Source organism: Camelus ferus, chromosome 16 (assembly GCF_009834535.1).
Source record: "Camelus ferus isolate YT-003-E chromosome 16, BCGSAC_Cfer_1.0, whole genome shotgun sequence".
NCBI classification, from domain to species: domain Eukaryota; kingdom Metazoa; phylum Chordata; class Mammalia; order Artiodactyla; family Camelidae; genus Camelus; species Camelus ferus.
The window spans coordinates 8,542,886-8,569,720 of NC_045711.1; the positions used below are offsets into that span (position 1 = coordinate 8,542,886).

The window sequence follows — 26,835 nt, forward strand, 5'->3', positions numbered from 1 at the left end:
GTGTGCAATTGCAGATATGGACCATAGTTCATTCAATCACTTGTGCTTAGAAATTAAGGTAGTTTCCAATATTTCCTAGTTACAAATAATACCACAATAAATATTGTGCATATGTATTTTTTTATGATCCCACTTTTTTTTTAAACATTTTTTATTGAGTTATAGTCATTCTACAATGTTGTGTCAAATTCCAGTGTAGAGCACAATTTTTCAGTTATATGTGAATATACATACATTCGTTGTCACATTCTCTTTCATTGTGAGCCACCACAAGATCCTGTATGCATATATATTTTAATATTATTAGAGGTACATCTTCAGGCTAAATCCCTAAAAGTGAGGTTGCCAGGTTAAAGGGTAAATGCATAGATTTGTTGGAAATGCCAAATTCTCCTTCATAGCTGCATACCATTTTCTATTACCACCAGCAGTGTATGAAAATGCCTGTTTCGAAACAGCCTCACCAACAGCGTACTGTCAAGCTTTTCAATTTTTGTTAATCTGACGGATGAGAAATTGTATTTGCATATTTTTTCAAAAATTGGCTTTGTTGAGGTAGAATTTACGTATAGTAAAGTTTACTAACTTTAGGTATACAGTTTGATAACTTTGCTTAACCCAACGTCACAGAAGTTTCCTCTGGAATTTAATAGTTTCAGTTCTTATGTTTAGATCTATAATCCATTAGAGTTAGTTTTTGACTATGATATGAGGTAGGGGCTGAGATTCAAGTTTTTCACACACAAATATGTCCTTGTTCTGGCCCCTTGTGTTGTAATGAACATCTTTTCCTCATTGAAACTGTCTGTGAACCTTTTTAAATATCAAGTGACCGTAAGTGGGGGTCAGTGGTATCAGATTGCTTTCAGCTCCAGGCGTAAAACCAGAGAAACAAGAAATTTAGTTCCTGTCCTTCCCCCTCCCAAGGGAAACAGCTTGTCTATGTTGATGCTGCAATGCCCCTGGTGGTTACCTCTCGTGTACTGTCCAGGTTCTAGAGTCATTTTCTGTTGCAGAATGTCCTCTGCTAGTGTCTTACTCAGTTCTAGGCACTGGAAGTCCTATCTCAGTGTAGATTTAATTTGTATTTCTCTTATTGTGAGAAAGGCTGAATATCTTTTCATATGGTTCATATTTTTTAAGGTTTCATATGACCTTTTAATAACTTTTTGGTGAATGGTCTGTTCATGTCTTTTGCTCATTTTTCTACATAATTTTTGCTTTCATCTCAACTGTTAAATCTTCTAACAGGTTATAATTTATACACATGGATGCAATTGAGTTTTGCATATTAATTTTATAGCTTGCTAACTTGTGAATTTTTCATTGAGTTAGTTTTACCATTCTCGAGGGTCTTCTAGATTACTATTAATGTCATCTGCAAATAGATAGTTTTTTCTTTGCTAATTCAAATGTCCTTAGTCATTTTTCTAGTCTAACCGCATTTTCTTTTTTTGTGCTTTTATCAAGTTTAGGCATCAAATGTTATATACTTGCTTCAAGAAAAGAATTTGGAAATCTATCTTCTTTCCTTCCTTCCTCCCTCCCTCCCTCTCTCTCTCTCTCTTTCTTTCATACTCTGAACTCTGAAGCCATTTATGTAGTTTTGGGAAAAATTGCCAAACGTTTAGTTAAGTTCTCCTGTGACACTGTTTGGCCTGGTCCTTTTCTGTAGGGTAGTTTCTTGATAACTTCATTTCTTCAATGAAAATTGGTCTGTTAAGCTTTGTATCTCAACTGAGGTCAGTTTTAGCAAACTTTATTTTCTTATGAAAACCTTTTAATAGGTGAGTTACTCCCATTTATGTTAATTAAGATGACTATTGTTTTCAGTCTCAATTCTGCCATATTGTCTTTTGTTGAAACTATTGTGTATGTTATATTTAAGGCATTTCTTTATTCATGTGTCCCTTTGCTTTTAAAAATTTGTTTCTTTTTGTTATTAGGAAGGTTTGTATTTTTGTCCTACAGGTTACCTTTGTATTATTACTTTTGGTAGTGCCTGAAATCCTCTCTATCCAATCTCTTTATTATTTGGTGTCAGTTTGAAATGATATTCATTGACTATTATGCTTTGCTTATACAACAGAATGATTATATTCTGTTCTCTCCTTTTTTCCACCTATCCTCTCATTGAAAAAAAAAATAATGCATCTTTGATTTTTGTCAGACATATAATGATTACACATTATTCTTTTACCTGTGAACTCTCTCATTTTAGTCTCAGCTCCACAGTAACATATATAAAATGCTCACTGGAAATTCTCGCCAAAGTTATTCCAGTCATTTTTTTTGGCTGGATGAAACACTCTCTCTCCCAGATTCCTCAGGAACGTTACATGTGGACATCATCCCCTGAATACCGGCACATTCTTGTTTTTTCACGGCCTTGAGATCTGAAAGTCAGCTTGGTGGTATACAATATTCTTGGTTTACACATTCTTTCCCTTAGTCTCTTGACGATATTGCTCCACTAATGCCTCACTTCGAATTTTATGTTGAGAAGGCTGATGCTGGCCTAATTCTATTGCCCTAGTAAGTTACTTGACCTTTCCATTTGGAGGCATTGTCCGTTTTTTCCCTCTGTCTTTACAGACTAATAGTTTTACTAGAACATGTCCTAGGGTTGATCTTTCCACTTCAAATTTCCCTACTGCAAATAATAGCTTCAGGTCATCTTTTATTTCTGAAAAGTTATTCTCGGTTTATAGTTCTAAATATTAATGCTATTTAGCTGTTTTGATTTACTTATTCAAGAAAATCTTTTACTTCTTTATCTTATTCTTATTTTTCTGGCTTTCTTCAATGTCTTTTCATTGTTTATATTCCTCCTTGGGCAACTTGTAATTTAGTTTTCATCTCTGACATCATTTTTTTCTTTTTCTTCTCTTTCTTTCCTAGGTCTTATCAACTCTCATTTTATTTCTTCCTGTTTTTTGTCATTTTAGTCAGTTTTGATTTCTGATTGGAGGTTTTTTTTTTCCTTTTCTTTTTTAATGCCAAATCTTGTTTGAGGATATTAAATTGAGTTTGGAGTTCTGTGTTACAGTTTTGATCAGCTTTGTGGTTGAACTGTTTTGGAGAGTCTTCGTCAGGAGGAAAGACTGAATTAATAGTCTGATTTTTACAGCTGTCTTGTAATAATGGAGACAGGTTCTTTTTTTTTTTTTTTTTTTTTTTTTCCTATTCCTTTTCCTTTCACAGAAAAGACTTCTTAGTTCAACAGCACCCTCTTCTGTGCAATTTCTTTTATGGATCATGTTGCTAATGGTTGTGGTGGGGGATAGATGGGAGAGGTTCGGTACGTCTTGCTTCTCGCTCATTTCTGCAAGATCCTTAGCTTCCCCCCCTAATTTCCTTCTTTCCCTTCATTTCCTAGTCTCAAGAGATACCACCCCTTCTCTGTTTACTTGATTCTTCTCCAGGAGCAATGAATCTGCAAGGCTGCTACTTCTGGTTGCACACACTTTCTCGAGTCCTGAAAACCACCAAAACCTGGCCTGTGTTCAGTATTTGGACATTAATAGTTGCATTTTCTCTTTCTGTGGGTGATTTTCTTTGTAGCACTTCATCTAATGGCTCTGTTTCTCCATATTCTCCTGCAGAGTTTTTAAACTTTACCTCCTGTTCTTTGTAGCTCAGGTTTCAGTGGCAGGCAAGCTGCAGAAATTTGTCATAATTTTTTTACTCTATATGTATGTTGAAGGATCTGGTGTTCTCTGTCACATAGCCATTGAAGGCATGGGTCCTGTATGGTTGTATTTGCTCTGCTGATTTTATGTTTTCTGGGAGGATAATGTTGGGGAGATTCAAAATCAGGCAACTGCCATTGATATTGAACAATGTTGTCTTAACTTTATACTCTTATTAGTATTTTATTTATTTGTTTATCTACTTCATGATAATGTCACTGTACTTGTTTTTCTGTAAGCTACCTAAAATCCTTTGAAGAACGATACAGAGTGAAAATAAATTCTTACTTTTTATTATTAAAAAATAAAATTAAAAAAAAATTCTCCGCCTTGGAGGGGTTTTTCTGTGCTTATTTTGATTTTATCGTTAATGAGGATGAGTAACAGAGAAAAGGGGGAAAAATAAAAAGGAAAATCAAAAGAGAAAGAAAACAAAGAATAGAACAGGAATGAGATTTATCATTTCAGTCCATGGATATCTGGTTTTGAGCAATTTCAAAGAGGAGTTTTAACATTTCTTTTGGTATCAGTAGCAGGAATTCAGCACAGGTATAGACCCTGCACGTGATTGCTTTACGATCTATACTATATTGCTCACATCTGTAAACTCTGGGATCTTATACAGCGTGAACGCTTTGTAATTGTACCTCATATGTTTAAACACACATATACAAAACACGTATACACAATACATGCACTTACTTGTTTCACATTCTGGAGTTCTTCTGCCAATTGTTTCCTTTGTCTTTCTGATTCAAATAACTTTTCCTATATTTAAAGATCACTGAATTAATAACTTATAATGAAGGTATCAGTGGGTAATATTTTTAGGGCTTTGTTTCAAAGCTTACAAATGCCCCAAACCTCCAATTGCTACAATCTAAAGATGCAGTTCCCAGTCACTCTTCTGGCTTTGTACATACCATTTACAAGTAATTAGTTATTTACAGTGTAACTGTGATATAAATGCATTTTGTTACTATAATTAACGATTTTTTTTAAAACCTCAAAATCTGAAGTCCAAAATAAGTCAATCAGGATCAAAATGTATAAATATTAACTAAGTACTGAGAAACAGCTATCATTCCAAAGAGCTTGCAAACTGAAGCACATTATTATTGCAAATTAGAAGTCTCTCTTATTATAACTAGAGGAAGTATGAAATGGGGTTGACTATTATTTTCCTAATTGAGCTTAGTTTTGGAAGATTATCCATGAAAATGAATATACAACTGATATAACCAACATACGAGCTAATGTTACAATGGTAGAAAACTATTATGCATCATCTTTGAACTTAAAATTAAGTTAAGCATATACCCTAAAATGTTGAATTTTGTTACATATGTCATAAGTAAATCTACATTTTATTGATCAAATCAGAAATATTAAGAATAACTGAAGAACCATTTTACTATAAGCCTGAGCAGCGGAACTGCTTGAAGATTAAATTGAGTGGTACACATTCAAGGCAACACTGCAATGTTTATAAGAAGCAATCTGCTTTCTGTTATACTTCAGCTCATTCTTGTCTAAGAGATGAAATGAAGGTATATGAAGAGGAATAAAATACAGCAATCTAATGAATCTGCCAAAGACCAGGAGCCAAGAAACTGCCGGGTCCTGTGCTTTTATTCTCTGGCAAGTCACCTTCACTCTGTGTCCTAGTTTTTTGCATCTGAAAATGGAAAATATATCTATTTTCATTCAGCTTTGCAAAGCAGCAGCAATGTAAACTCTGCAGAAAGGCTTTAAGTTCAATAAACCCAACAGCACTTTGAAAAATCATTCTTGCAAAATAAAAATTAACCATTGGCATCAACTTCTCTTGACTTCATTTTTATTTGTACCTCAAATCATACATGAAGAATAGAGATGTCACAGGATAAAGGGAACTGATGAGAGATCATCTAACACACTCCATGAATTTCATTTAACCACTGCGTTATTTGTGTGTGTGTGTATAACAGAGAGACTGAAAGTGCAAACATTATCTCAAATGAAATATTTATTGCTTTATACAACTTGTCTATAGCTAAACAAGTGGTTCTGAGCCAACAGATATTTTTTCAGGTAAAGGAAATTATAAAATACAGAATATGTTTTACCTGGAATTTCAGGTTTTGTCACATTAGGATATGTTCAGTTACATCTCATACATTTTTAAATGTGAAACCTGATTTACTAAATAGCTTCTCAGGAAAGCCTTGTTTAAATGTTAAATGATTACAGTTTTAAATTAAAGTTCTAATAAGTACTACTTATATTCCAATACAAACTGAAATGTATCATTGAATTTAACAATGATAAACATTAAAGAAGTAGGTATGAGAGCCCCTGAAAATTCTGATAAACCATAAGATTTAATGGTTTATGCAGAGTAAATTATATAAAAATACTATTTTATGAAGGTAAACAACACTGGAGACTTTTCTAAGAGAGTATGAGAAAACAACTGTCAATTTATTCTTAAAACTAAATTTATATTTTTCTCAACTATTGTTATACTGAAAAATGTGGAAAGTTGACAGTTTCAAAGATGTAAAAAGAAACGTATAAAATATTCCTTTAGTATAAAGTACTCATATACATTTGGAAGGAACATGAATTGGTTATATTGTTTAAAAGGGAATTTGGTAACATAAAATTTTACATGTCCATAACCTTTGATAGAATAATTTTATTTTCAGAAATTTATTCAATTTGTACCTTTTTTTTTAAGATGACTTTGATTTTTTATTTTATTGTATTTTTTTTTTTTAACAGAGGAGCTGGGGCTTGAACCCAGGACCTCATGCATGCTAAGCACGTGTTCTACAACTGAGCTATACCCTCCCCCTTCAATATATACTTTTAAAACTGCACAATTGCCCAAAGATACATCTACAAATCTATTTATGATAGACTTTTTTTTTTTTAATAATGGAAAACTAGAAATATCCTAAATATCCATCAGTAAGGAACTGGCTACATAACCCAGGACAGAACTTTTTGATGACAGGAGAAGCATTAAAAAGAATTAGATAGAACTGTGTATATTCACCTGAAAAGTAGCCCAAGATAAAATGCTAACCAAGAGGATAAAAAGAAGGCAAGATAAAAAAAAATGTGTAATGTATGAAGCAACTTTGTAAAAGTTAAAATATACAAACATATACACATATTTTTAGACATATGATTGGCTGTATAAAGTCTCTGGAAGGATAAATAAGGTCTGTTAGACAATGGCTTCCTCTAGAGGCTGGAATTTAAAAACTAAGGCAGCAAGGAAATTTCTTACTTTTCTCTTTTGGTGTAAAGGTTTTGCTTTAATAAAAATTAACAATAGAATTTCACTCATTTAAGAAAATAATTAAAAATAAAAACATGTTCTTATGGTGAATTAATGGTAAATCAAGTAGTTACATTGCTTTTCTTGAAGGTTTGAAAAAAATGACTTTCTGTAAAAATTAGGATACAATGTAAATTTATAAAGAATCTATAAAGAAAATCAAAATCTTCAGTTATATTTGGGATATACTGTGTGTTTTTCTTCCCTTAAATCATACTGCCTTAATCCCAAAATATGTTAGCAAAACAAGATGTCCCTGAAGCATGAATATGGGAAAAAATGTATTTCCCAGTGAGCATCTGAGGATCCAAAATTGTCATGGCTTGCTTTGTTGGCTCTTCATCTTGCCACCAATGTGAGAATAAAAAGCCGTGAGAAGTAACCATATCAGAAGGTATGACTAAAAACTGCTGTTCACACAGAATCTTGGATGGATATTGTGAAATATATACAATAAGTATGTGAACTAAAACTCTCTAAAGGTCAGTTGAAGAAATAAATATCAAATTATCTGATATTAATATTCAATACTAAGCTGTTTGATATTAATATTCTTTAAAAATAAAACTAAACCCCAATACTTCAGAATTCAACACAAGATAATTTTCTTTCTTCTCTTTTTCCTAAAGAAAATGCGAGGAAGCTAAATTGGAGATTACCTTAAGTGTATTCACTTCTTCTAAGGCATCATTTCTTTCACGCTTAAGCCTTTCCATTTCATCTGCTTCTAAGGAACCACAGGGAAGAAGCTGTCAACATTAAAATATAAGAGAAAAGTTATACATTAGATGCTAATTATGAGAACTAACATAAAAGTCTTTTTTGATGAGTCTGAGGCTTTTGCATTCCAATAACAAGATTCAGTTTCTTTCTTTGGAGTCATTTGATTAGATAAAAGAGAATATTATATTAAAATAGTCTGGGGTATTAATTCATTTAAGCTTAATCTTATATTTTTGTTACTTATAACAGAATTTATATGATTATAAGGTACACATAGTCTATTGTCATCTTTATGATTCTTATTTTAACAACTTTCCTTAAAAGTCCAAATTCCAAGGTATACATAGTCTATTGTCATCTTTATGATTCTTATTTTAACAATATAACTTTCCTTAAAAGTCCAAATTCCAAGACTGTGTTTATAATGTATATGTGTATATAATACGTGTTTACATACACACACAATGAAATATTACTCAGCTATAAAAAAGAATGAAATAATGCCATTTGCAGCAATGTGGATGGACCTAGAAAATATTATGCTTAGTGAAATACATCAGATGGAAGAAAAATACTATATGTTATCACTTATATGTGGACTCTAAAAAATAATACAAATAAATGTATATGTGAAACAGAAATAGACTCACAGACATTGAAAAACTTGTGGTTACCAAAGGGGAGAGGGAAGGTGGGAGAGACAAATTAGGGGTATGGGATTAACAGATACAAACTACTATACATAGAATAGATAAGCAACAAGGATGTATTGTATAGCACAGGGAATAATACTCAGATTCTTATAATGAGTATAATCTGGAAAAATACTGAATCACTATGCTGTATATTTGAAACTAATACAATATTGTAAATCAACTGCACTTCAATTAAAAAGAAAGACGTTATGAGTTATCAATGTAAACTATCCCCTAAAGACATACATGCCAAGCACATGGTATCTAGGGCTAACAAAATACTGGACATTATCAACCAAGACAGTTTACGTGAACCCAGTAAAGCACATTAATTGATTGTGTGTCTTGTTTTAACTCAGTGAAATGTAATGTAACAGCCAAAGTGGCTTAAAAAGATTCCCACACAGAAACTGTGGCTTGAAGATAATATTAATAATTCATGCCCAAGTGAATAATAACAAAAAATAGCAGAGATGACAATTTCTCTCATTCTAGCTTGATCTCTGACAGTTAATTACAAGGTAAAAAAAACAATGACAATCTTATGAGAGATAAAAATCCAAGTCTAACTGGAGCCATCCTTTATGTGGAAGGTGGAATTAAGAATAAAGTGTAGAAAACATAATTTAAAGGACTGAGTAGAGAAAGCGACTGCTATGTAAGTGTGGCCTTAAAGCAGGGCCCTTTAGATAGGAGAGGTGAATGCAGAGTAGGAAAAGATAATACAAATAATTAACAGTGTCAACCATTTATTGGGAACTTTGTGCACATACATCACTAAGGTATATATAATAATATTAAACCCTCACTAAAACCTTGTCTCCATTTTTACAGATGAGGAAACAGTCTCAAAAGGTTAGTAAGATGCCTAAGGTTTCACACCTAACAGATGGCCATTCTAAGATTCCCACAGAAGTCTGACACTAGTCAGTGATTTTTACTAACTGCTCAGCAAAAGTCACGGTGGAATGTATGTGATAAGCTCAGATTTGCTTCCCAAATCCTAGAGTAACAAAAGTAGGAGTGTTTTCTCAAGTTTTGGCCGAAATATTTTTCCTAAATGTTACTGGTTCCTTTTGTCCTGATTTGCTTTCATGTATCTCTGACCATTGTCCATAACATACATCGTCTCATATTCTTCATCTGTCTCTGTTATTCTATTTCATAAGTATGCAACACACATGCTAATAAAATTCATTCTCATACTGTTTTAGATGAATTTTGAATACATTTTCAAATGAAACAAGATTTCCCAAAGTATGTTCCAAAGAATATTAATTAGTTTTGTACAAAAGCAAAACTGTGTGGCGGTGATGGTGGTAGCGGTCCTTGTGGTCAGGTAAGTTAGAGAAATGTAGGATTTAGAAAAAAATTAACTTTCTTTCCTTCAAGGCTTCCAATAGCCTTGATAGGCTAATAAGCATTCTGAATATCCCAAAAGGTAATACAATGACTTGCATTTCCTCAAGTTTTCTGACCAAAGTCTATCTCCTCCCCTCCTTCATTTATTTTACGGGATCTCATGGGACTTATGTATGCAAAGCACATTCTGGGAAACAATGCTACTCAACATTCAGATAGGTTTATTCTTATCTTAAGAAGTAAAAATAAACAGAATTCAAAAGTTCAAATAAGAATCTAGATAACAGAGCTATATCCATCTACTAAGATAAATTATGGATTGGGATTTTAGGGATGTAATCATAAACCTATGAGTTTAAAAAATGGAGATAAATCATTCAGAAAAGAATCCATGGTACCATTTCAGGAGGCAAAATACTAGACTGGAAGGTCATAAAACAAACCATGACCTTAAAAAAAAAAGTTTTATAATTCTACTGCTGTTTTAGGGATAAGCAGCAAAAACTTATAGCCAAAGAACTGGCCATAGATACTACTTGTGAATTCTCTGAAAAGACCCTTTGTGCTCAGTGACTCTCCAAATATGCTTCAACTAAGCAAGTAAATGAAATAAATTGTTGCTATTTAACATCAATTATTCCGGACAGACACCAGTTTTTTTAATCCACCTCCAGCTCTTGGACTTGATCCTCCTTTCCTTCTTACACTCCTTCCCTGCCTGGGTCTTATGATACCATTTTTGGTTATCGGGTCTCCCAACCTCTGCAACAGATTACACTGGAAATCACTTCCAGTCTGCTTTATCAAGTCTCCTTTGGAGATGCCAAGAGATACTGCAGAAAGTCACTGGACTGACTGGGCCTGACCTCAACTCTCTCTTTACCTCAACTCTCTCTATCATCAAAATTTTCAAGTTATTTGACTTGTGTCAGTTCTGGATAGCCACTACTCCACTGGCCACATTCCCAACCTCAGTTCATCTTAAAAAGAACAATTCAGTGCAATCATATTGATAAAGCCTTCCAATATGAACCCATTCAGTTACCCCTTTCCTTAAAATTTCTGTATATTCCCTTATTTTCCCCTTCTATTTCTCCCGCTTATTCCTTTTACTTCTTACAATTTGCTTTATATATCTTTCCTTCCACCCCTACATTTCAAAAATAATTACTTGCAGTGTAACCAACTAATTCACTATTTGACAAAATAAATGCCCCCATCAGCTTTCTGAACCTCCCTGTAACATAACGTTGTTCAAGTGATTCATTCTTGAAACTTTCTCTTCCCCTAAGTTTTTGCTACCCTACTATCTCATCTACACTCTGAATATGTAGGCTGCTTCTAATGACTTAATTTCATTTTCTACTCCTTAGATGGGAGGAAGGAGAGGATCCCCAATGTTTGTCCCTTTCCACCACCTTCTCTTTAAGCTCTCCCTGAGTGATCACATTCATGGCCGTGCTTCAACCATCATCAGTAACAACTCATTCAAATGCCAACTCTGTTATGAATCTTCTCTGAATGTTCTAAGCTCTATTTTTACTATGGCCTTATCACACAATACATTTTTAAACTTTATTTATATCCTTACAAATACTTTGTATATTCCCCTAAATTCCTTGAGGGACAGGCTCGAAAATTATTTATCTTAATAACATGTGCCAGAGGACCTAACACAATGCCACACACATTGTAGCTGTTCAATATATAGTTAGTGATTTTCAGATGAGTATATAATGAGGTGGCTATAAAGTATTTACTGCTGCACATAGAAATACCATTTATATCACAACCCAATATAACTGAAACATTACTCACTCTTATCATATACAGTTCATTTTGACATTTTTCATTCTATTCTATCTCACTTGTTAAAATGGTGGTTGCAAAATTAGCAGGAACCCAAATCGTGAAATGTCTACACTGGGACATTTATGGCGTCCTCTCTGTGAGTTTAATATAACCTATTTATGATACTTGATTTGTGTGATAAACCCATCATATTATCATGGACGACAGTCTACTGTTGCTAAGTTTAGAATACTGCTAAATGTGGGCTCCAACTTTGCCTCTTCTGTATGTAATCTTGTGCCAGTAGCAGGTGTGGCACTGTGTGAATTTTTTAATATAGCAATAATAATTAGAATCACAGCAAGATAATTATATTTTTGGTTCCAAATGCCACATGATTTCCAAACCAAGAGTTTTTTTGTTAACTAAAGTAGAACTGGCTTACACTGACTCAGCAATTCTTCCTTCTTAAAAGACAGCATCCCAAGAAATCTTAAGAGTCAGAGAGAATGATCGGTAAATGAAGCACATTACCAAAGGGTACATATTGTATCAGTCTATTTATTATAAAGTTTAAGAACAGGAAAAAGTAATCTGTGCTGGTATGAGTCAGAATAGTGGCTCCGCTGTACAGGTAGGAGTGGTGGCTGACTAGGAAGGTGGCACGAAGGAGCCTTTTGAGTGATGATTACACATGAGATACTAATATAAATTCATGAAATTGTACATCTCAGATTTTTGTATTTTACTGTGTGTGCCCATTATGCTTCAGTAAAAATATTTTAAAAAAATTAAGGAAAATACAAGCCAAAACAGGGGAAACATATGAGTAAAAACCAAGCACCCCTAACAGATGGGTTATAAAGAATGACTCTTGTTTGAGATGGTTGAGTGGGTGTCCACAGTGGAATTTCCCCGCCTTCTTCACAGACTGTCAGCACCCTGACCTCAGATCAATTGATGGCCTACTGTATATAGAGCACGATACTACTTTTTAACTAAAAAAAAATTGGGGCTAATACTACAAAATAATTTTTTTTATTTGTTTCTGGTGAGTTGCTTGACAAGTAGAGCTTTTTACAGTATTTTTCAAACTGTGGTGCATGACTCACTAATAAATTATAAAACTAAATATAAATATTTAAGTAAATAGAATTGCAGATTAAGTAAGAATGCAATGACGTAGACAAGGTAAGTAATGCTTTGAGACTTGCTTCAGTTACATATGCGAGTGTGGTGAAGTAACATGTATTCTTATTCTGTGAATTTGTGGATTTGTGGATTCAAGTGAAAAAAAAAAAAAAAAGAAAGCCAACATTGTACAGAGATTCTTCTGTGTGTTGATAAGCAGAATACAACAAAAGAATTCTTATAAACTGATACAGTGACTGTTGCACATTTGATCTGAAGTCACAAACAGGAAGTTACTGGCATGCAGACCTTGCACAATTACCATCAGCATTTTGCTTTTGCTATCAAAATGTCACAGACTGAATACATTCTTATCTGCCCTAAAATCATACTGGTAAAAAGGAAGAAAACTGCTAATTTGGAGCACGAGTATTTCTTTGCAGCTGTTAAGAAAGTTCTGCATGCTCATACGAAGTACTCTAAAGTCCCCATTTCATTTATGTTGTAAACCACCCAGCCACCTTGCCTTTCCTCACCAAAAATGGGTATAGCTTTCAAAACTGTTTGGCACTTTAAATGCTCTGCTGTAAACATTAGGTAGATAAATACATAACACCTGAATCAGTGAAGAAAACCGTGCTCTTACAGCTTCAGTTTCCTATCCTAAATGCCTCAGAATCAGTTCTACTAAATTAGTGCCTCCATTCTGGGAGAACTAGGTGATCTCCTGAGAGTTTCCAAACAACTGGGTCCTTGGGAACTCTTCTCAGCAATGGGAATGCTCACTCATTGCTGGTGGAAATGCAAAATGGTACAGCTACTTTGGAAGATAGTTTGGCAGTTTCTTACAAAACAAAACATCCTTTTACTACATGAGCCAGCAAATGCATTCCTTGGTATTTACCCAAAGGATTTGAAAACTTATCTCCACAGAAAAACCTGCACCTGGCACTCATGGATGTTTACAGCAACTTCATTCATAACTACACTTGGAAGCAACCAAGATGTCCTTCAGGAGTAAATGGATAAGCAAATATACCGATAATGGAATATTAATCAGCACTAAAAACACATGAAAAGAGAAGCCTTAAATGCATACTACTAAGTGAAAGAAGCCAATCTGAAAAGGCTACATATAGTATGAGTCCAAGGGTACGACACTCTGGAAAGTGCAAAACCACGGAGACAATAAGAGGATCAGTAGTTCCCAGGGTAGGGGACAAAGCTGTGGAGGGAGAAACAGGCAGAACACCGAGGATTTTTAGTGTAGTAAAAATACTCTGTATGAGACCATAATGATCGATACACATCATTATGGTTGTTCAAACCCAGACAGAACGTACAATACCAAGAGTGAACCATGGGCTTTGGAAGATTATGATGTGTCGACGTAGATTCATCAGTTTTAACAGAGGTACCGCTCTGCTGGAGGATGTTGATGACAGAGAAGGCTATGCGTGTGTAGAGGCAGAGGGTTTTTAGGAAATCTCTGTACCTTCCCCATAATTTTGCTGTGAACCTGAAACTGCTCTAAAATAAAGTCTTAAAAAAAAAAAACCCCACTATTTATTATAATGGCAAAAAAAAGTATAAGGTAGCTAGAAATAAATTTAACAAAATTAATAATGCTTGCTTTGGAATAAAAATACATCAAAAGGATTACTATGCCATTCAAGAACACATAAATAAATAAGAAGCCAAAACAAGTTCAGCAATAAAAAGGATTTAAATTTATGTTGATTCTTCCCATAATAATCTACAAACTCAATATAGCAAGGATTTTTGCTAGAATTTATTCAGACAAGATAAGAGCAAAGATTAGCCAAAGCAATATTTAAAAATAATAACAGGGTAAGAAAGTATGTCTAATCAGATACCAAGACCTATGAAGCCAAATAAACCAGCAGGATAGAGTCCAGAAATGCCCGTGCAAATATGGAAATCTTATGAATGACAGAGCTGGATTCCAAATAATCCTTCCATCCCACTGAAATATTAATTTATGTTAAAAAAATTACTTTTATAAAAATCATTTATCAAAACTTACATATTTATATTCTTGACTAATTGTGTATCAATAGTATGATTACTACTCAATTCAGAAAACTTTAATATGTAAGAACTTATGAACATTTTTAATTAAAATAAATATATTTCAATTTATCTAAATTATTTGGCAGCAAAATAACAGGTGATTAATGAAAGATTTTTAAGCACAGTGTATACTTGAAATTAAAACATATCAGGATAACATTCTAGTGCAATATGGAACAGAAGAGTTAACAGAGGAAAAGGAAAGATGATAAATTTCTGAGAATAAGAACTGGTGCATAAAGTTTCCTCTAAATAGTTGATTATGAGTATCACAAACTGAATATTTAAATTTCAATAGATATATTTAAAAGAGTTACACAAGAGTTTTCATTAAAAAAGAAAAATATTTAAGAGGGACCCAAGATGGTGGCATAGGAAGACCCTGAGCTCACCTTTTTCCACTGACATACCCAGTCTACACCTACATATAGAGAAATTCCTTTTGAAGAAGATCCAAGGGCTGACTGAACAGCTACTGTACATAGGATTATACAGAAATGGGTAGGAAAGATGAGACATGGTATCCATGGGGACCCCACCACCAATGTGGCAGCCTGCAATAGGGAGGGATGATGCTGAGGGGCCTGAGTGCAGACTTGCCTGCCCTGGGACACAACTGAAAAACAGGAGTGTAAAGGGCACCTAGACGATACAGGAAGAAAATCCATTTGCTAAACCTACAGCTTCAGCTAAATGGGCATGGAACTGCTGGAACCCTCTCTGGGGTTAGGGGAGCCAGTCAGTGCCATCATTTGAGTTCCCCTAGGCCTCCCTCTAGTGCATGCCCACTCTGGCTCCAGCTGCCCCACCAAGGCAGCCTTGAGCGCAGATCTCCCCAGGGATAAAGCTCGGCCTGCAGGAACAGGTACTTCTGTGATAAACAGGAACTCTCTGTGCTACCTGATTATCCAGGTAAAGGAAGTACAGAGAGTCCCAAACAAGATGAACCCAAAGAGATTTCCACTAAGGCATATTATAATTAAAATAGGCAAAAGTTAAAGATAAAAAGAGTATCGTAAAGGCATTAAGAGAAAAATAACTAATTATGTAAAAGGGAAACCCCATATGACCATCAGCTGATTTTTCTTTTTTTTCTTTACAGGGCAGAGGAGGTGGCATGATATATTCAAAATGCAGAAAGAGAAAAAAAAAAAAACCCTTACAATCTAGAACACTCTATCTGGTAAGGCTAACAATTAGAATTGAAGGAGAAATAGAGTTTCTTAGACTGAGTAGTAACCAGCCTGACAAGACTGGCAAGACTGAGAGTAAAGCAGCCTGACAAGAAATTGAAGGGTCTTCTTTAAGCAGAAAAGAAAAGGCTACAACTAGAAAAAATACAATACATGAAAGGAAAAATCTCACTGATAAAGGCAAATGTATAGCAGTTGCAGGGGGTCACCCACTTAGAAAGCTAGTATGAAGGTTAAAAGGCAAAAGTGGTACAAACAGCTGTAACTACAATAAGTAGTTAAGGGACATACAAAACAAAAAGATATAAAATAAGACATCAAAAATGTAAAACATGGGCTGGGGGAGTAAAAACACAGTGCTTTTAGAATGCCTTTGAATTTTAGTGACTATCAGTTTAAAATAGACAGTTAGACATACATGCTAACTATATGAACCTCATGATAACCACAAACCAAAAACCTACAATAGATACAAAAAAAAAAAAAAGAATACAAACATAACAATAAAGGAATCCATAAAATCACAAAGGAATGAATCGGAGAGAAGATAGAACAGAGAAGAATTACAAAAATAACCAGAAAACAATGTAAAACAATGGCAGTATGTACATACCCTATGAATAATTACTTTAAATGTAAATGGACTAAATACTCCATTTAGTCCATTTTTTATGTATGGATAAAAAGCCAAGATCTATCTATATGCTGTCTACAAGAAACTCACCTTAAATGTAAAGACACACATAGACTGAAAATGAAGAGATGGAAAAATATTCCATATAATGGAAAACAAAAAGAAAGCTGGGGTACTCATATTCATGTCAGACAAAACAGATTTAAAAAAAAGACGATAACAAAAGACAAGGAAATGCATTATATAATGATAAAGAGATCAATCCAACAAGAAAATATAACCTTTGTAAACATTTATGCTCCTAAAGTAGGAACACCTAAATATACAAGGCAAATGTTAACAGACATAAGGGAGAAATAGACAGCAAAACAATAATAGTAGGAGACTTTAACGCCCCACTTACATCATTGGACAGATCATCCAGAGAGAAAATCAATAAAGAAACCATGGTCTTAGATGACACATTAATCACATGAACTTAACAGATATATAGAGAACATTCTATTCAAAAGCAGCAGAATAAACATTCTTTTCAATTGTACATGAAATATTCTCTAGGATAGATCACATGTTAGGCCATAAAACAAATTCAGTAAATTTAATAAGTCTGAAATCATATCAAGCATCTTTTCCACCTACAATAGTGTGAAACTAGAAATCAACTACAAGAAGAAAATTGGAAAAAATACAAATACATGGAAACTAAATACCATACTATGAAACAACCAATGGGTCAATGAAGAAATTCAAAGAGGAAAGCAAAAGATACCTTGAGATAAATGAAAATGGAAACACAACTGTCCAAAATCTATGTGTTGTAGCAAAAGTAGTTCTAAGAGGTAATTTTATAGTGATATAGGCCTATAAGAAACAAGAAAAATCTTAAATAAAAAAATCTAAGTGTAAATTTACAAGAACTAAAAAAAAGAACAAGTTAGTATATGAAAGAAAATAACAAAAATCAGACCAAAAATAAATGAAATAGAGATTTAAAAAAACAGAAAAGAATCGATGAAAATAAGAGTTAGTTCTTTGAAAAGATAAAACTGACAAACCTTTAGTCAGACCAAAGAAAAAAGAAAGAAAGTCTCAATAACTAAATATGAAATGAAAAATGTGGAATTATAACCAACCCACAGAAATACAAAGGATCATAAGAGAATATTGTGAACAATTATATGTCAACAAATTAGACAATCTAGAGGAAATGGATACATTTCTAGAAACATACAATCTTCCAAGAATGAATCATGAAGAAATAGAGAATCTGAATAGATTGATTACTAGTGAGGAAATTTAAACAGTAATCAAAAAACTCCCTAAAACAAAAGTCCAGGTCCAGATGGCTTCACAGGTGAATTCTACCAAAAATTTAAAAAAGATTAATACCTATCCTTCTCAAATTATTCCAAAAAACTGAAGAGGAAGGAACACTTATAAATTCATTTTACGAGGCCAGGATTACCCTGAGACCAAAATCAAAGACATCACAAAAAAAGAAAAAAATATAGGCCAATATCCTTGATGAATACAGATGAAAAAATCCTGAAAAAATATTAGCAAACTGAATTCAACAACAGATGAAAATGATCATATACCATGACCAAGTCGGATTTATCCCAGGGATGCAAGGATGGTTTAACATATGTAAATCAACTAATGTGACACACCACATTAACAAAAAAAGGATAAAAATCATATGATCATCTCAATGGATGCAGAAAAAGCATTTGACAAAATTCAACATCCATTTATGATAAAAACTCTCAACAAAGTGGGTATAGAGGGATAGCTCAACAAAATAAAGGCCATGTATGACAAACCCATAGCCGACATCATATCCCATGGTGAAAAGCTGAAAGCATTTCCTCTAAGATCATGAACAGGACAAGGATGCCCACTCTTGCATTCACTTTTATTTAATACAGTAATGGAGGTTCCAACCATATCAATCAGACAAGAAAAAGAAATAAAAGGCATCTATATTGGAAAGGCAGAAGTAAACTGTCACTATATGCAGATGACATGATACCATATATAGAAGCCTCAAAGAGTCCACCAAAAAGCTATTAGAACCAGTAAATGAATTCAGGAAAGTTGTGGGATACAAAATTAATATACAGAAATCTGTTGCATTTCTATACACTAATAATGAACTATCAGAAAAAGAAATCAAGAAAACAATCTCATTGATGATTGTATCAAAAATCATAGAATATCTAGGAATGATTATAGCCAAGGAGGTGACAGATCTGTACTCTAAAAAGTATAAGACACCAAGGAAAGAAATTGAAAACAAATTAATGAATGGGAAGATACACTGTCCTCATGGACTGGAGGAATCAATACCATTAAACTGTCCATACTACCCAAAGCAATCTACAGATTCAGGTGCAATCCTTATCAAAATATCAATGAGATTTTTCATAGAACTAGAATAGTTCTCAGACAAGAGCAAGAAAAGCAAAAATAAACACATAGGACTACATCAAACTAAAAATCTTTTGCACAGCAAAACTCCCAATAAAATGAAAAGGCTATCTACTGAATGGGAGAAGATATTTGCAAATGATACATTCAATAATGGGTTGATATCCAAAATATGAAAAGTTGTACAACTCATAATCAAAAAAGCAACCTGATTAAAAAACGGGCAAAGGAACTGAATAGACATCTTCCAAAGAAGACATATAGATGGCCAACAGGGACATGAAAAGGTGCTCAACAACACTAATCATCAGGGAAATGTGAATCAAAACTACAGTGAGATACCACCTCACATCTGTCAAAATGACAATCATCTAAAGACAACAAACAAGCGTTTGCGAGGATGTCATGAAAAGGAACCCTCATAAACTGCTGGTGGGATTGTAAATTGTTGCAGCCACTATGGAAAACAATCTGGAAGTTCCTAAAAAATCTAAAAACAGAAGTACCACACAATCCAGCACTTCCATTTCTGGGTATTTATCCAAAGAAAAATAAAACACTAATTCAGAGATATACATGTACTCCTCTTTCACTGAGCACCATTTACAATACCCAAGATACGAAGGGGACCTAAGTGTCCACTGACAGATGAATACATAAACAAGATGTGTTGTGTGTGAACATTAGTCAGCTGAAAAAGAATATATCTTGCCATTTGCAGCAATATGGATGGACCTGGAGGATACTATGCTAAGTGAAATAACTTAGACAGAAAAAAAACAGATATTGTATGATCTCACTTACATGCAGAATCTAAAAAACAAAACAAATGAACAAACAAAACAAACAGAAACAGACTCACAGATACAGAAAACAAACAGGTGTTTGCTAGAGGGGACGTAGGTGGAAGTGGATGTGAAGTTGATGAAGGGTATTAAGAGGTGCAAACTTCCACCTATCAAATAAATAAGTCACAGGGATGTAATGTATACATCAGGAATATAGTCAATAATATTGTAACAACTTTGTAAGGTGATGGATGGTAGCTGGTTTTAATGCTGTGATCATTTCAGAATGTATAAAAGTATTGTTCTCTGTTATATACCTGAAACTAATGTAATATTGCATGTTAATTATAACTTAAAAAACTATATTTATAATCATTGGAAACTAAACCAAAACACCAACCACAAGGAAGGTGGTATGGCTACACAATAGACTAAGTTCATTTAAGGCAAGAAACATTCTAGAGGTGAAGAGATTCAATATCCTATCAGAACACAATAATTCTAAAATTGTATGCATCTAATAATACAGCCTTATGATATGTAAAGCAAAAATTATCAGAACTAAGTAGGGGGAAATTTTAGAACACCTTTCTCTCAGTAACTGGCAATGCAGTAAAAGATGAGCAAAAAAGGAGTATGGAAATAGAAAATTAAAAAAAATAGAAAAATTGAACCACGTGATTAATAACACTGGCCTACTGATATAGAGCAATGCACTCACTAAGTCCAGAATACACATGCTTTTAAAAGATGGGAAACATGCCATAAAGTTGACTATATGCTGTGTGTATGGTCAAAGGATCAATACCGTATAGAATATGTATCTAACCTCAGTGGAATTAAATTAGACATCAGTATCCGAAAGGAAACTATATAACTAGAAAATGTTTAAAATAGTTCAAAATAAGGGTCAAATAAGCAATCACCATGGAAACTATTTACATTCTGTTGATTGATAATTAAAATAAGACCTATAAAAACCTGCGGATGTGATTACTTTGTAAAAATTGTGTAGCACATCTGTAAAATAAAAAGTAGTATCATCAAAAATAAGGATTAAAAACCCAAGAAAAACCCACGTGAATGTTTAATAAGTTTTAATATCTTGATGAAAGGAAAATATTTTTGAGGAAGATGTACATTAACAAAATTATTCAAGAAAAGGATAAAAACTTGAACAGAATAACCTCAAATGACATTAAAATAAGTAGTAAGTGTCTCCTCTCCTGAAGATGTAGGCCCAAACAATTTGGCAAATGGAAACATTTTCAAACCTTAAAGGAACAAAGAAAGTTTCTATTATTTAAATTGTTCTAGAAATATCGGAACAATCCTTGAACAATATAGCAGTAAGGGACAGCAATCCTCCACAAAGTTGAAGATCTGAGTATGACTTTACGGTAGGCCCTCCATATCTGTGGTTTTGCATACAAGAATGCAGCAAACCTTGGATTGCACAGTACTGCAGTATTTACTATTGAAAAAATAATCCGTATATCAGTGGACATGTGCAGTTCAAACCCATGTTCTTCAAGGGTCAACTGTAAAACTTATTTATTAGATGAGATAATGCTAGCTTTTTTTAAATGGCTCAAATATCACGGAAATTAATTTCTTGCTCACTTTGGTAGCTCCTATTCAATAATATTCAGAAAAAAGTAAAAATTTGTGAAAGAGACAAAAGCATAATCAATTTCTAGTGTCTACCTATACAACCCAAGAGAAATAACTGGAATAAGGAATTTCAATAAAATGTATCATTTAAAATGACCATTCAAAAATTAGTAACTTTACTAATCATCAATTAGAAAATACAATTGTAAAAAAAATTCCCATTTCCAATAGTATCAAAAACTGTAGCAGATCTATTTCAACCTAACAAGAAATATTCAAAATGTATAGGAAGAAATTTTCTCTTTCCAAAACATCAACAAAGACCTAAATGAATGGAAAAATTAACCATGTTCACCTCTTCCAAACCATCCTCTAACTTCAATTCCAATTAAAAAAAGAAAGGCCCAATTGAATTTACCATGGCAAAATGATTCTAAAGGTCATGTAGATGATCAAAACCAAGAAATAAAAAAAAAAAAAAAAATTAAGGCCTTAACACCTAGAACTATAAAGCTAGAGTAATTAAAATAATAATGTACTAGAAGAGGGAAATGGATCAATGGGACAGAGTGGTTGTCTAGAAACAGATCTGTGTATCCAGATGAAATTTAGTAGATGATAAGTTTGTATTTCAAATTAGGGGCAAAAATGGAGAAGGACGGTTACCGAATAAATGATGGTGGAATAAGAGGACTTGGTTATCCATCTGGGGCCCAACTTCATGCATAGACAAAAATAAGTTATTTATATATAATACATTATGTTTAATATACATTGGGAAGACTGTCCTTAATAATATAACAATATCAAAAATCCATAGAGAAAAGGATGGAAAGATTTGACAATATAAATGAGTACGACAAACGAGTTATGAAGTTAATCGACTTCACACAATTCCATTTTACATAAAGCACAAAGAGGCAAAACCAATCCATCTTGTTAGAAGACAAAAGAGTAGTTAGTTACCTCGACTGGGGTCAGGGAGGAGGGCGAGCACTGGTAACTGGAAAGGCACACGGGGGTAACAGGGCATCAGGTTCCTAGTAATTTCTTTAATACGTTTCTTGATTTTAAATTAATCTGTATTTCATATATTTATCCAAGAAGCATGTATTAGTTGCATAATTTATGTTTAAAAAGTAAAATATAAAAGAAAGCCTACCTGTATGACAACATAACATTCAAGATTTATGATTTAAGCACAAAGAAGACAATTGCATAGGGCGTACTCTACCTGTGAATCTAATATGTTGGAAATTTCACGTGCGCCGACATTTACTTCATCCAACTGCAAGCAAAACAAGTTTCTGGCAACCTGGACAAAATCTAAAATGGAACACATTTCAGTAAGAACACAGCATTTAACTTCACTTAAGTAAATCGTACCTTTTTTCTATATGAATTTGAAGCTATATGTTCTAACTAATGCTTAAAATTTAACTTGAATAAATTACCTTAAAATAGTACTAATTGAAATGACAGATACATTTAAATACATATAAGAAGTAAGAAATAAACTGGTCTTCACTCACTTTGCTTAACCTTGCTGAAGTTAATAAATCAGTCATGATAATAAAAGAGCAGATTCACATCACAGGCATAACTATCTCTCCAACTCTTTTATCATGAGTAGAACTTTTTTCTGAAACATATGACAATATTATGATTTGCGATTATGATCTAACTGAAAGAACTCAAGGCATAATAACAATAATAATAATAATAGTAATAATAATTGCAACAGCTAATGTTTCTGTTACAGCTTGTGTATGCCATGCACGGCACTTCACAATTCATCTTCTAAATTATCTGACGTAGGTCCTCTTATCCTCTCCATTTCACAGCAGTCTGGGGCTAAGATAAGTTAACTGTCTTCAAGTTCCCAAGACTACTTGGCAGATAAGCAGTGGAGCAGGATTCCACTTGAGATCTGACTCAAAGGCATGTTCTCTTGACTATTGTAGAGCACTGCCTGATGCCATCCTAGCAAACTGTAAGCTTCTTCGGATATGGCGTGTGACCTGTTCATCTATCTTCAATTTTTTTTTAACATTTTAGCTATTATATTTTTAATTTCCAAGGATCCTTTTAATTGCTCCTATTTTACAATATCCTACTCTTAGCTTTGCTTATATTTTCTAAGATGCTAATTATGGTTTACCTGAAGTTCTCTTCTGCTCTTGCAATATTTCCTTTTTTTTCTTTTTTCTGAGTTCCTCTTTTTCTATTTGTCTGATACTTCTGGGCTCTATATTTTATGTTGGAGAATTTCTCCAACTATCTGGTGGCCTTTGGCTCTGAGTTCATATTTGAGAAGAAATCAGGTACTAAATCATTGATTAGAAATTTAGTGTGTATAACTTGCTTTGTTAACTAGTGGGTTTTACTACAGAGTAATCGGGAGCCAGCTATTTTGATCTTTTGTTCAGCTTCTTCAGAGAGCATCCTACAACTTCTTGCCTACAGAGTGTGAACATGATTGCAAATATCACTGAGCAATCTGGGTGTGTGTTGTGAGTGATAATTCACCGCACGTGCCCTCAAATTCCCTAGTTGCTGGCAACGACAGATATAGCGTTTAGGTACTTGTTTTCCTCTCCAAGGGTAAGGGAGTGGTAGTTGCTGGACTGCTTGAGAGGGGGCAGGGAACAGTATACATAATTGCTCCTTCCCAGATTTCCAGCGATTCTGGTTTAAATGCCCTGCCTACACACAGCCTTATGTACCCGATGCTTTCAATTCCTAAGCCTGTCCGGGAATCAGAGAAAGAAGGAAAAAACTATTAAATTTAGATTTATTTATGTTATCAGTTAATGGAAAAAACCAGCCCAAGTTCCCAATAGTCGAAAGGCTTTACAATATGTCAACTGAGTATGTCGACATTACGCTATCTTTAGTAATAATTACATAGTGAGAATGAGAATAAATACACAGCATCATAAAAATATTTATTATACCATATTGGCTGAAAAAAGGTTCGAATTTCACAGGAGCAGAACTGGGCTTCTACATTTGGTACTCTTTCTTTTGTTATTACTAAAGCAACGTTTATGTAATAAATTAAAAATAAAAAAGCATATGATAGAATGATGATATTTTAAAGTTGAAAGATTCTAAGAAAGTTCTCCTTTCTGCTGACCCAGTCGGGCCAGAAATTCTAGCTGAGTTTTTAGAGTACTGATTAAGGAACCTGAAATAGATGTGGCTTTATTTTTCCTTCCCTCCTAAAGAAGAGACACTCTTAATGAAAATGGGTGACAATAACTCTTTGACTAAGTTTCTATGATGATACAACATGAAGAAGCTAATATTACCTCCAAAAGACACGGTCCCCTTTGGGTCTGCTTGCACCTGCTGTCTCAGGGTTTGCTGCTGTTCCTTTGTGGGCTGAATGCCAAGATAATTTAGAGCCTGGAAGGAAAAGGACCTGTACTAAGCAATTTTTCAAATCTCCAAAGAACAAAACTTTTCACTACTTCTCTATTTTACAACCCAGTGAGGAGAATCAGTATCAGGAACAGCAACCATGCCCAAAGAAAGTCTGCTGACTATTTATGGATTAATTTTCTGTAAAATATTAGCTTCTTGATCTACCACCACCTCATTTATTTTTTCCTTCAAGGCTAGCACTTTGGCTGAAGCTGAATTGATAAGCATATACCTAAAACCAAAATTCAAGCTATTCCTTAGTTTAAAATATGAGACATGGCAGAAGAAAAATAGCAAGGAAACCCTACAAAATCCAATTTAACGTTAATTTCTGTAAGCAGCACCCTAAAACATGGATATTTTGTCAGTATTTTGTATTTGAGACCAAAACTGAGGTTGACAGGAACTGGGTTAAGTACAAAATATTCTAATTATTGGTTTGTTTATGGGCAGGCTTAACAGAAATGGAAAACTCAAAAGCTTTCTCTGGAATCCACTTCTTTCTACTTCTCTTTCAGTACCTGTAGCTGATCAGAATTTCAGAGACTGCTACCTGTTATTTCAATGTCCATTCTCTTCTTGTTCTTTAGCAACAGAACCATAATTTTTAGCTAGAAGCATTGTCATCCACCTAAAAGATATTTCCCAGTCCCTTCTGCAGCTTGGTGAGGTCATAAGACTATGTATATAATAAGGTGAACTTGTAGGGAACTTCTGGGAAGCCTTTCAAAAGCAGATGTAGGTACCTCTTTTCCCTTTGCCTTTGAGCTTAATTAAAAGAAGAAAAAGAAAGATGAAAGAAGAAAGGAAAGAAAAGGATAGAAAAAAGAAAAGATGGCTGGAATTTAAGTAGTCATCTTGGTTCGTGAGCTACCTCAATAAATATAGTGGAAGAGAAACATAGTCAAAGCATGTAGAACCTTGGTCCCTGCCCTCAGTTACCTTCCTTCAGGCTTCTTCTTGGTGTGAGAGAAATACATTTCTAATGGAAACCACTGTTATTTTAGGTTCTCAGGTCACACAGAGCAAATTAGCCTTAACTGATGCATAGGACCTCACTAGATGCCCTATTATTGGATTCTGGCAAGAACTATCAAAACTAAAATGTAGGTAAAGGTTAATATTGGTCATTGTCCTTTGCATATTTCTTCCTCCTTTGAAATCTGTCCCATTATCTATCATTTTATTTACCAAGTATTTATTTAGTGCTGACTATTTGTCAGGCGCTAAACTATGCAAAAGGATACACAAACAAGATATAAACGCTACCCTCAAAGAGCTATGGCATCTAGGGTGAGAATAACATGTAAATAACTGTAATTAGTGCAGTACGTAATTTAATACAAGTGTGTACAGGATATGTTATGGCAAAAACAAACTGGTCAATGTATAGGTGGCTGGGCACAGTGAGAGAGAGAGACCGGAGGAAGGGAAAAACATCAGGAAAGATGCCTTCAAAAGTGATTCTGGAGCTTACTCTAGCATCATCTGCCTACCCTGTCTACAAGTTATAAATACTTGCCTTGCATAACATGGAACAATGATTCTTGACTTTTGATATTCTTTTCCTTCCGTCATAAAAAATATTCCAAATAGACCAACAGAAAACAGGAGAATAATACAGAGAACACCCATTTACTCACTATCATCAAATATATACTCAGTTTCATTTGCTATATGTATATATATATGTTTTTCTTTTTAAGAAATGAACATTACAGGCTTGGTTGAAAGCTTTCCCTGTTGTTCTTCAGCAGGAACCATTATCCTAAGGTTGGTGTGCCCTTCCTGTCCATGATTTGATGCCATTATTACATTTATCCCTTAATAATATGTACTCTCGTGCATTTAAGATTTTACATGAATAGTATAAAACAAGAGAATAAACTTACACATTATTTTTTTACCTCAGTGCTATGATTTCACAG

At 33.8% G+C, this 26,835-nt stretch overlaps 1 protein-coding gene across 6 annotated transcripts in view; it reads right to left on the reverse strand.

Annotated features, from left to right (window-relative positions):
* Positions 1-26,835, reverse strand: part of STXBP4 (syntaxin binding protein 4) — a 167,972-nt gene that overhangs the window by 90,888 nt on the left and 50,249 nt on the right. For all 6 annotated transcript variants that reach the window (XR_004326646.1, XM_032498458.1, XM_014553675.2 and 3 more), the window contains 4 exons: positions 24,793-24,889; positions 22,713-22,804; positions 7,683-7,772; positions 4,395-4,460 (listed from right to left, as the gene is read on the reverse strand). Coding sequence is in view for 5 of the 6 variants with exons in the window: in XM_032498458.1 (XP_032354349.1) it covers positions 4,395-4,460; positions 7,683-7,772; positions 22,713-22,804; positions 24,793-24,889 (345 nt within the window). In the remaining variant the exon portion in view is untranslated. The remainder of the gene's footprint in view (positions 1-4,394; positions 4,461-7,682; positions 7,773-22,712; positions 22,805-24,792; positions 24,890-26,835) is intronic.